General features: G+C 37.0%; 1 protein-coding gene across 2 annotated transcripts; it reads left to right on the top strand.

The window, feature by feature from the left end:
- Nucleotides 1–430: 430 nt before the first annotated feature.
- Nucleotides 431–6,530, top strand: LOC122001399 (F-box protein SKP2A-like). 2 transcript variants are annotated; one of them, XM_042556113.1, is made up of 5 exons: nucleotides 431–595; nucleotides 1,239–1,552; nucleotides 2,883–3,234; nucleotides 3,318–3,459; nucleotides 5,922–6,530. In XM_042556113.1, exons 2-5 carry the CDS (start codon nucleotides 1,308–1,310, stop codon nucleotides 6,287–6,289), a joined length of 1,107 nt encoding a protein of 368 aa, XP_042412047.1. In that variant the 5' UTR covers nucleotides 431–595; nucleotides 1,239–1,307; the 3' UTR covers nucleotides 6,290–6,530. The 2 variants fall into 2 exon arrangements, with proteins under 2 accessions (XP_042412047.1, XP_042412046.1); XM_042556112.1 differs by having other exon boundaries at nucleotides 1,221–1,552.
- Nucleotides 6,531–11,818: the final 5,288 nt, after the last annotated feature.

Here is an 11,818-nt window from a genome sequence, read left to right as displayed (position 1 = left end):
TTCACGAATATAAAGACGTATATGCATTATTAATAATAAAATTTCTTCAGTTACTTGTGTTACGATTTTTTTTTATCTAAAGCGGGTCTTTAATTTTATATTTATCTCGAAACATCGAGTCACGACTTTGACATCGACGAGGCACCAATCCATACTCCATAGTCCAATACCACACCGCGTAACTTTTCATTCGTATCTTATGTCGCGACATATAGTAGCTTTAATGGTGGCTCTCCTCTGCCTTTCTAGTTTCTAGTAGTATTCCCGTTTTGTGGACCATGTCTAAAGTCGCGGTCCAAACCCGTCTACGAGTCGCGACAACTCCCGACTCCACCCGACGTTCCGCGTCGCGATCGCCGGCGTGGGGTCCGTAGCGCCGCACTCATCTCCTCTGCGTCTGACACGTGTCATACCTCCACCCACTCGCCATTAAAGATCTTCTGCGTGAGCTCGCCTACGCAGGGCACCGAGCTCTCTCACGCTCGCCCGCCCTCGCTCCTTCCCTAATCGACCTCCTTCCTCTGGCTTTTCCGTCGTCGATTTGGTCCTCTCCTTCGGCGATCACCGTAGCATCCGATTCTTTGCCTATCTCCAGGTTATTGCGTATTCTTTGCTGCTTGTCTTCCTGTTGGCTCATCTCAAATTCGATTTTTTTGGTTGTTTTGGTAATAAGTTCATCCGAGCCCCTTGGAAGAGAGCACGAGCTCTCTGATTGAGGTTTTTTGGCTCCTCCTTCTCTGTTTCTGTACATCTTTGGTCGATCCAGGTCCGCCTAATCTTTTTGATGGATAGTTTTCATCATATTTATTGTGATTGTGACTTTGAGTCTTCTTTGCTGCTTTTGAGGTTATGCCAATTAGGCTTTCTGAACGTTTCTGTTCCTCATCTATATCGGTAAGTTTGCGAAACAAAAACAGTTATGTTACTGGTTTTTGCTATTGTTAGTCCGGGGGTCATCGGTTTTGTTATTCTGCTATTCCGTTAGGGAAAAGATGTTCTTTTTTATCTCCATAATTCTCAATTTGAAGTAACGGAAACGTTTATCTTCAGTTCTTTTTTTCCATTCCCCCACTCCTTGGGTTTTTATCTTTGATTCCCCTAGAGATGTTACCTCCAACAGATAGAAACAAGAGTCGATTTTGATGTCTTTTTTTAGCATTTTTAATCTAGAGCTGATTTCGATTTTTTTTAGCATATGTTTAATCCATGATTTTGTTTAGATGTTTTGCTTCCAACAGAAGAGGGAAAACAGCTTTGCTTCAGAACTCGTTGTTTAAACTTGTGCGGCGCTAGCTCTTTGTTGAAGAATGGTTGGTGGGAGGCCTTTAACGGGACACTTGGACATTTGGTTCAAGCACCTCATTGTGTCTGGTGGTGGAAGGAAGATAGAGAAGGCGGAAGATATGATGGTGGGGTGGAAGGATCTTCCGATGGAGCTTTTACTGCGAATACTGTCTCTCTTGGATGATCAAACGGTGATTGTGGCTTCAGGTGTTTGTACTAGCTGGAGAGAAGCTTTGTGCTTGGGGCTCACAAAGCTTTCTCTATCATGGTAATTTCATTTGTTTCTCTCTTCTTTTCATATTTCAAGTGCCGTTTACTTTAGTACTTGCTTATCTAATGGCCATTGGTTGCGTATTGGATCCACTAAAGAATCATGTTGCTTTTAATAGTCAGATAAAGCTGTAACCGTAAATTCATTGACAAGCAGTTGATTATTGGCAGTCAACTTTATATTAATTTGATGGTGGCCAAAACATTGTTTGATGTAGCTTTCCCTCCACATGCAGCCAGTTAATTTTCCTCCTTTATCCTTGGTCATTTTCTAGTTCTAGCCATTTTTGTAACTTTGTCCAAGTAAGAAAATAATCCTCTACCTTTTCCCCTAGTATAAGCTGCATGGTAATGATATAATCTCTCACTGTTACAAGTAGATAATTGGCAAGAAATAGATTATTCCCTGTTGTGGAAGAGTTTGTTGGAGAAACGTTATTTTGTAAATTCTTTAAGAAAAAGACTATTGTGTGAGATAAGATTTGTATACTCTTCGAGAAAAAGGTTATTGTGTGAGATAAGATACCCACTAATTCCAAGTTTCTCACACAAGAATAAACAGTAAATTCCAAATTTCTCACATTATGAAATTCATATTTATCTCACAAACACAAATATGCTGAATGTAGATGAGAGTTACCCAATCTGACAGGGGTTTGTTAGACACATTTGTAAAGATGCCACACTTCTTGTTAGTTTCAATCATCTTTATGTTTATATTGTGAAATTATTGTTGCCTCCATTGTTAGTTTATTTGGCTCAACATCCTGATCACTTGATTAATGAAAGCACATTAAATTGTTGGTTGCAGTGTGATGCCATTGTGGCAACTGCATGGCAGGTTGAATGTATAATTTGTTAGCATAAATATCCTCTCAAAATCTCTCATATGCAACACGGTTGTCGTGTCTACTTTAACATTTATATGAAGCACTAATCTTGCAAGATAGTTCAATTAGGTACTTGATGCAATGCTGATTATGAACCTGTTTATGGTTTATAAATTTATCTTGATGCACTGTGTTCATGTGCCCTTAGTCGAACTTGGTGGATATCATAAATATATTATCTTCTTCTTTTTTAATGTCTGAAGATGATTGAGGAAAATCTGAAGAAAATATGGTTTATTTAATTCATCAATTGTGCGTAAAAATTCAAATCACTGAAGAAGGCTAGATATATCACGTATATGTCTTTGAAGTCCTATTCTGTTGGGTGTCTCATTTTAATTTTCTTCATTGAATCCTTGTATATGGACTTATATTTATGGTCAACTTAGAAGCCAGATTTTTCTTCCTACATTCTGAATTGTGGGTCCCTGGTCGCAGGTGCAAGTATCACATGAACAGTCTTGTGCAGTCACTTGCCCCCAAGTTTGTCAAGCTGCAGGTTTTGTCTCTTAGACAAAATCATAGATCTCAGCTAGAGGATGGTTCTGTGGAGATTATTGCTGGTTACTGCCATGATTTGCGGGATTTGGACCTTAGCAAAAGCCTCAAGCTGAGTGACAGTTCTTTGTTTCTTTTGGCTCATGGATGCTCTCGCCTGACGAAACTCAATATCAGTGGATGTGAAGGTTTTAGTGATTCTGCTCTTGCATACCTTGCTACTCACTGTAAAAACATGAAAACCTTGAATCTTTGTGGATGTGTGAGGGCTGCAACTGACAGAGCTCTACAGGTAGACACTCATGCCTAGTAATTTGGTATATGACTAATTCTTTATGGACATACTCCTAGGACCTGATAGAGATATGTTTCCAGGCTATCTCATGCAATTGCAGTAAACTACAATATTTAAACTTGGGCTGGTGTGAGCGTGTTAGCGATGCTGGAGTTACCAGTTTGGCAGCAGGCTGTCATGATATTAAGGCTTTGAACTTGTGTGGTTGTGTACAAATAACAGGTAATATCCTTAAAGTGTTTAGAAATAGATTATTATCAAGAAATTGTAGCAATAAACTCAGTAGCAGGTATCTTTAAACACTAATAAGCTTTGAAGAGTAGTGACAAGTCCAGGTGGTCTTGTTTAGCAATTTTGCTTGGTTTAGACCTAGTAGTATTATGCAATCCTTGTTCTTCAAGCCGTTGCTTTGAGCTTCATATCACACTGACAGGCTAGATGCTTGTTTTTGATTCCCCCTCAAGTAGTGACTTCTGAATGTGTAGGGAGGTTTTTGTATGGTTGTGTACTGATAACAAGTAATATCCTTGAAGAGTTAATGTTCAAATATCATTGTCAAGAACTTCTGGCAATAACCTACAGTATTGATGATTCTAGGTGGTCTTGTTTCTCAATTTTTCTTGCACTGGACCTAATAGCATTGTGCAATCCTAGTCCATTAACCTGTTGTTGACTTTTGAGTTTGATGCCATTGATGACTACTAGATGCTTGCTTTTGCTTTCCAATCAATTATCGATCTGTAAGTGGCGGTTCTAGCTGGTAACTCTTATTGCATGATAGGATGATTTAATCATCCGGATTATATCAAGATTCCTATCAAAAGCAATCTCGTATCCATTTGACTTGACAGTGTTACATCCAATTGCTTGTGAGCTTTTTGGCATTTTCTGTGTGGAGCGTTAGTACTTACATATTTATGTCTCTTCTTACATTAAACTATACTTTGTCTCACCTACTTTGGCTTGGTATCTGTTGCGTCTAAGTGTTAATTTATGCAATTCTTAATTTTTCCTTCTATTCTGTGAAACACTTACAATCTTTGATGAAGGCAGGCTTCATAATTTGACATATTCTAGAGCTTTTGTCTCATTGGTCCATGTAGATAAGAAAGGTTTCGTCCTTTGCCTGGACCTTGTGCTTTTGCCCTGCCTATTTGAGAGTGGGTAGCTCTATGGAAGAGCACAAAACTAGTAATATTCAAATCTTTTTTATTACTCCAATTAGAGTTTATTTAGTCGCTCTCTATCTATTATATCTTCCACTTTAATTGATTTAGCTCATATTACTGTAAAATATTTTGGTTTCCTTTTAATATATCCCTACCATTTCAAACTATTTTTACTCGTTTTATCATCTTTTAATGTTCCATCTAATTACTCTTGGATGCTAGGTTTTTTTTAGTGTGTTATTTTGCTTCTAGAAAATAGTGAAGATTTGCTTTTAGTTTTTGAGTTCACTTCAAGTTTATCTACAAATCCTAATATAAAACATGGTCTTTGTTATATAGCATCTTATTTAAATGGAGAAATCATTATGAGATTGTGTCAGAAGTCATTGATTAATGATGCCTTTTTCACTTGGCGCCAAACTTGAATATCAAATTTGGGTTTTGAATAAACAACCTTCTGAATACTTCAAAAAATCTTTGCAACAGATCCACTTCATGAAATGATAAATCTGAGATAACCTCGGGTTTTATGTGGAAATTATTATTAGTGGCATCTCTTCAAATATGAGTTATTTAATTTTGCATAAGCTCCATGATGTTTGAAATTCATTCATCATTTCTATCTTTTGATCTTGGAAAAATATAGTGATTCTCAATTAGCCATGTAGATCAGTGTTGAAACTTGCAGGTGAGAGCTGAAGAACGTGACTAAAGAAAATCGGATTCAACTTGATTAATTAAAAGTGACTTAAAAGAGCTTAAAAAAAGGGCTGCTCGGTGCACGAAGCTCCCGTCATGCGGGGTCTCGGGGAAGGATCCATTGTACGCAGTCTTACCCTGCTTTTTGCAAGAGACTGTTTTCAGGATTCGAACCCATGACTTAAAAGAGCCTGAACGTTAATATTTATGATACAATTTCACTTCCAGTTCAATGATGGGATAAGGTTCTTGTAGTTGGCCACAAATTTGTGGGGCTCATTACTTTTTATTCTTAAGAATGTAGGGTGCTTATCTCTTTCTTATTAGTTATACAATTTCTTAAACTGAATTCTGGAGACAGCTAGGTGAAGCAAGCCTCAATATGTAATGACCAAATTGGAACTAGAATCAGGAGACCATGTTTCTCTTTAAGAACAAACTTAAAACTAATTACATGTCAGCATGCTTATGAAATTTGAGTTCAAGTTTTGTACTTGACATAATTTGTTTAGTAATTAAAATGGTATAAAAGATCTAAATTTTACTTGGGGACGGAGTCTGATAGTGGGATGAGATCCAGGTAGTAACGCCAAATAGTTAGAATTTGCATCTTGTTATTGTTATATTGCTTTGAGTAAAATCAGGATATTATATTTCCTTTTTCACACATTGGGAGATCTCTGGTATTATTACATTAATGGTTCTGGGTATTTTTTATGTATATATATGTAGTTTTGTTTGTGCTTCAGCCATTTCAGTAGGCATCTTTGATTTGCACTCTGATATATGCACCTTTTTTTTTTTGTATTATTTCAGATGAGAGTGTGATTGCATTAGCAAATGGCTGTCTTCATCTAGGATCTCTGGGTTTGTATTACTGCAAGAACATCACAGACAGAGCCATGTACTCACTTGCAAACAGCCGCTTGAAGAGGAAGCGGGGGCTGTGGCAAGACAGCAGTCGCGAACAAGGTGGGCTAGTGAATCTGAACATCAGCCAGTGCACAGCCTTGACAGCGGTTGCGGTTCAGGCAGTTTGTGACTCGTTCCCAGGACTACATACCTGCCTGGGGAGGAATTCCCTCATCATAAGTGGCTGCCTAAACCTCACTTCCGTGCATTGCTATTGTGCTATTCAAACTCATCAGGCCAGTAACATAGTCTCTGCAGACCATGCTTACTAGCAAAATATGTTTTGCAGCGCTTGAATGGATTTAAAAAACATAAGGCAAATCCCTCATCAGGCGAGTCTGTAGATCGTATATTCTGTCTTCGTTCTCCTTGTTGCAGGGTTGATATGTACATATGCAAGATTTATGGTCATGTTTTCTCTAACGATCGGTATGTGCATTAGGCTAGGGTGCAAAAGGCTGTTCAGTGTTGTTTTGATGTTAATGATCAGTCGGAACCTTTGGTTGCTATCTACTGGATGTGCAAATCTCTTTTATCCTATTTGTAATTTATATGAGCGATAAATTAAACAAATTAGATCTATTAACCTGACATTTTAAACGGATTAGATTTGTGACAATTTTAATGGAAGAAAATCACAACGTGGATAATGTTAATCGATTCTATATATAATAGAAAGTAGAAGTCTATTAATTATGTTAAGTTGGTTTATACTTTAATTTGGGGTTCATAGCTAGATGAGTATGAATATTCTTGAGTTTAGTAGACACTGACAGAAGCGACTGAAGCTCGTAAATTGGCTTGAAGTACTAGTGGATGCATTTTGGTTGAGGTAAATAGGGAATTAAATGATTTCTCTCGAGGTCAATGTAATTCCATTGAGGTGAATCATGGCCAACTAGTCGCGCTCTATCAAGGTGAATGGTCATCTTTGGTTGAGATTTAACTCGCTCAAGGTGGTCTAATATCGAGAAGTAGTTTGATTACTAGTGGAGGGAGGGGGGCTCACTTAGTTTCCTCTTAAAGGACTGAGAGCTCATGCTTCAAAGGCTGACTATATATATGCAAGTTTATAGAGGTTTATCAACGGCTATATATAATGCTCTAAAACAAATCTGAAAAGCTACAAAATCATTATATAGTATTATTGCCCTTGTTGAGATGTGGTGTCCTTCAATAATTTATATATATAAGGCTGTTTATGGTGATTGTTAATCGGCACTGTTTCATTATGTAGCTTTTTGCTATTCTTGCATATACATGTTTGTTGTGCTACTAAAATCTGATATGATATTATTGGACTTTTTTTTATAGTATATACTTTTCATGTGACCATTTTTTAAGCAAAAAGATTAAAGGAGAAAACTTAAGCTCTTAATTAAAGCAAAGTCCAAATCAAGCAACTATATGATTCACAGAAAAATCTGCACATTGACCAGAAATTGGAAGAAGAATATAATTGGACGAAGTAACTTTAAAGACACTATCTCCGTACCAAGACTTTTATTATTATTATTATTATTATTATTATTATTAAAACATTACTGATTTATTTTCAATCTGCTGATACCACAACCAGCAGGCATCTCTCTCAGTTGAACATCAACTCCATCCGGAGTCTTGTTTTATTGCTACTGAACATATAGAGACCAAGACACACAAAAGACTCTCCCTTGTTAATCCACTATATGATCCCATCTGGAAGCTGAGAGAGTAGACCATTAGTGATGGTATTGGTATTGATCATGAGCAGACTTCGAGCTAGAAACCAAGAGGAGAGGGTGATGTGTCCCCTTCGCTAGAAGAATATGCAAATAGACTGGGCTTGCCTCGGCTTTACACTCCGACGCTTGAGGCCGGTCTAAAAAATATAGTAAGAAGTGGGCTAAATAGGAGATTAAGGAAACGTGTAAGAAATGGACGAGGGGCATATATCCTAGTCCAGGGGGCACCCTCGGATAGATCGGTGAGCTGGTAGTAACGTTGGTTGTAACTGCTCCAGTCTATTTTCGGTGATATCCTGTATAAAGAAGTTGATTAGTGCAAGAGAATAAAATCATTATATGCAGTAAGCAGTCTCTTTCCTCCTCTTGTTTCCCTTTTTTCCTCCTCCTCTTTTAGCATGCAGGACAAGGCTCTTTATGAGATATTAGAGGATAAAGTTACCCTTGTTTAGGTGTCAGAGGCTTCTGTCAGACAAAGATATCAAAGGTCGTGTTACCCCTGTGTATGTGTTAGTAGATAAGACAAAAGCTTAATGAGCCCAGTAGTCTAATGAACTTTTAATGGATTGACTTAGTTCTTGTCTGCTCGGCCAGGAAGACTGACCGATTGGATGATCTGCTAGACCAAGAAGAGTAGCCCGTCGGATGAAGTTTTGCTGGGTAAATTGGTTTGCTTGACTCTGCTCTGCTAGGTAAGCTAGTTGGTTTTAGAAGAGTGTCGAGCGGCCCTGGTCTGGGTAGACCTGGAATAGTGCCAGGCGGCCTTAGTCTGGGTAGGCCTACTGAGCAGCCCTGGTATGGGTAGGCCTACCGGGCGGCCCTAGTCTGGGTAGGCCTGCTGGGCGGCCCTGGTCTAGTTAGGCTTGTCGGGCGACCCTGGTCTAGATAGGTTGTCCGATCGGGTCTGGTCTGGGAGAGATGGTCATTGACCTCTCTTGACTTTGACCCAACTCAGCATATAATTTTGACCACCTTTTGCATCTGTCCCAACTTTGAATACTTGCCGTATCACAAGTCTCCTCTTCAAGTTTAGTTAAAGGAGGCGCGAGTCCGACTGACTAGATAGTCTCTTGTGCAGCCGAATTGCTCCGACTAGCTAGACTAATCTTGGATGGAACTTGATCGACTTTTGTAGAATGGAGTTGACTGATATAAAGAGGGATACATATACGTTCTAAGTATAAAATTTGAGTCTCAGACTTATTTGTGAAATGACTTGAGCAGATAATCTCAAGTTACTAAGTAAGATGGATGAACTACTTGGGATGACTTAGTTGCCGGTTGGAGATGTTGACTGCCTTGGAGATTGGAGGTACAATGTATAATCCGAATGCCTTGAAGCTTGAGGCATAGTGTAGGATCCGAATGCCTTGAAGCTTGAGGCATGGTGTAAGACCTGAATGTCTTGTAGCTTGAGGCACGATATAGGACCCGAATGCCTTGGAGATTGGAGGTACGATGTATGACCCGAATGCATTGGAGATTGGAGGCACGGTGTATGACCGAATGCTAGTCTGGTCTGCACTTCCTGCTTGATAAAGAAATATTTTAGAATTTAAATTCTAAAAATTCAAGTTTATACTTATCTTGAAATGACTTGAGCCGATAATCTCAAACACCAAGTTCAAAGAGTGGCTGTATAAGCCAGGAAGACTGGCTGACTCTGCTCTGTTTAGCTAGGAAGACTGGTTGATTTTGATATGCTTGGCTAGGAAGACTAGTTGGATCGACTCTGCTCAGTTAGGAAGACTGGTTGTCTCTGCTCGACCAGGAAGACTGGTTGGTTTTGTTCTGCTCAACTAGGAAGACTAGTTGGCTATACTCTGCTTAGCCAGGAGGACTGGTCGATTTTGCTCTGCTCAACCAAGAAGACTAGTTAGCTCTGCTCGACTAGGAAGACTAGCTGGCTCTGCTCTGCTCAGCGAGGTAGACTGGTTGATTTTGCTCTACTCAGCTAAGAAGATTGGCATGTTTTGTTCTGTTTGGACGGGATATATTTTTGGCAGGGTCATGGATACAATACTAATAATTTTAAAAGAAAATTATTCACACTATAAGAAAAAATCAACAATTTAGAAATTCTACAATAAACTAATTTTCGTTGCAAAAAATGCGTCATCAAATTATGTGATAAAAATATGTAAATTCATCATAGAATTTGTGATGAATTATATTTTTGTTCTCAAATTCCTTATAATTTTACAATGAAATTTAAAATTATTACAAAATGTAAATCTACGATGAAAATTTGTTTTCATCCCAAATTGACAACGTCGTCATAGATTTAGCAACAAATACTATTTTTATTACCAAATCCAGGATGAATATAGATTTGTCACCAATATGTTAATTTGCCAAATCTACGACAAATCCCAAATTCATAGCAGATTTGTGATGTACAGTAATTTTATGATAATTTGGTGAAAAAAATAATTCATCATCAAATTTGTTCCAAAATGCTAAATTTCTATCCAGAATCTAGCTAGTTCTATATTTTATCGTGTTAATACAATATACTTCAACAACCATTTGCAAACTTATTTATATAATACATCTTATTTAACATATACATCAAACACATCCTATTTTACAACATATACATCCTATTTAAATTCTAAACCAAATCCATACATCAAAACAAGTCAACCGGTTACCTACACATCTTATTTATATATCAAATCCATAAAAATAAGTCCATACAAGAAGTATCAATTACATATCAAATCTACGATACAAGTCAATAGGTATATCACTAAATCTTCTTCTTCTTCCATGACAAACACTTTCTTCTCATTCAATTTTTCTTCATTTCTTGCATCAAAACAAACAAACAAATAAATTATTATTTATATAAAAAAATCCTATAAACTAGCACAAAACTTAATACTTACTTCCTGCGTAGATTTTCAATTTGTATTGGTCTCACCAATCTTGTTCGAAATAAATGAACAATATTAATCATAAATACAAAAATAAAAAGTTCACAATTAAGTAATTAATATTTAAAAATACTAATTATGAGACAAATAACATTCATATATAAATAAAGTCGTGAAGAACCATCATCACTATCATTATCGTCGTCGTTGCCACCATCATCACCGAAACGAGGAGGAATCTGACTTGGAACAGAGTTCAACTAAAGATGTCACATTATGAAGTCTTGTTATCGGTGTAATTTGCTAATTTCTTGATTCCTTTGCAGCATTTATTGATCCTTTTGCAACATTTGTTAATCCCTTTGCGCCATTTCTTGATCCCTTTATAATATTATTTCCTTCAAATGGGTAACTTCTTCAGTCAAGTTATTTATTTGGGCTCTTATTGATGTTGGGGGGGTTAAAGATGTACTAACAACTCTATGGGTAACCTCTTTAGTCAAGCTATTTATTTGGGCACTTACTGTTGTTGGGGGTGAAAGATGTACCAACAACTCTATGAGTTTTGCTTAAGGAACACATTTGGAATATCCTTCCCCCTTTGGCTCCCCCACTCACCTCTATCCATAAACTCATATTATTACCAACAAAGGGCTCAGATCCCTCAATATTATCACTAGCTTGTGAACCTTTATGGTATCTTTAGCTCATCATATTAATTTTGTATTGTCATTAGAAAAATAGAAACATATATTTAATCTTGATTAGATAAAATAGAAATACATATAATATAAAGAGAGACCAGATAAGATACATAACTAATATAATCTAAGTTATAAATTAAGATTAAATAAAGATTAATCAAAACCTTTATTGCTTTAGCTTTAGTCCCACTCCAAGTTTTTTTTGTAAATGTGCAGGTGAAAGTATTTATGAATGCAGAGCTCCTACCTCATTTCCTTGGTATGAAAAAATACTTTTAGAAATAATAAAATAGATTAAAAAACATGTGAGAAAGTTAAAAAATTATCAATTTGTGTGTATGCTCATCTATATTAATAGAGCCTCCTGCATATGTAACAGATGAGTTTTTAGAATTATAAGCTTGATTTATTATATTTTGATGGCTCCTTTGTTTGCTCTTGTGAATTGCCTAAACGTTCGAGATAGTGGTCCAATGTTTATTAATGATGAAGGG

Source organism: Zingiber officinale, chromosome 7A (assembly GCF_018446385.1).
Source record: "Zingiber officinale cultivar Zhangliang chromosome 7A, Zo_v1.1, whole genome shotgun sequence".
Taxonomy (NCBI): domain Eukaryota; kingdom Viridiplantae; phylum Streptophyta; class Magnoliopsida; order Zingiberales; family Zingiberaceae; genus Zingiber; species Zingiber officinale.
This window is presented reverse-complemented; position numbering and strand designations above follow the sequence as displayed.

What these genes read in the sequence shown, in the direction of transcription:
- LOC122001399 (XM_042556113.1), top strand. Translation starts at nt 1,308, where the DNA reads ATGGTTGGTGGGAGGCCTTTAACGGGACACTTGGACATTTGGTTCAAG. An exon ending in ACAAAGCTTTCTCTATCATG is followed by an intron (nt 1,553 to 2,882) that starts GTAATTTCATTT and finishes CCCTGGTCGCAG; the next exon opens with GTGCAAGTATCACATGAACA. An exon ending in TGGTTGTGTACAAATAACAG is followed by an intron (nt 3,460 to 5,921) that starts GTAATATCCTTA and finishes GTATTATTTCAG; the next exon opens with ATGAGAGTGTGATTGCATTA.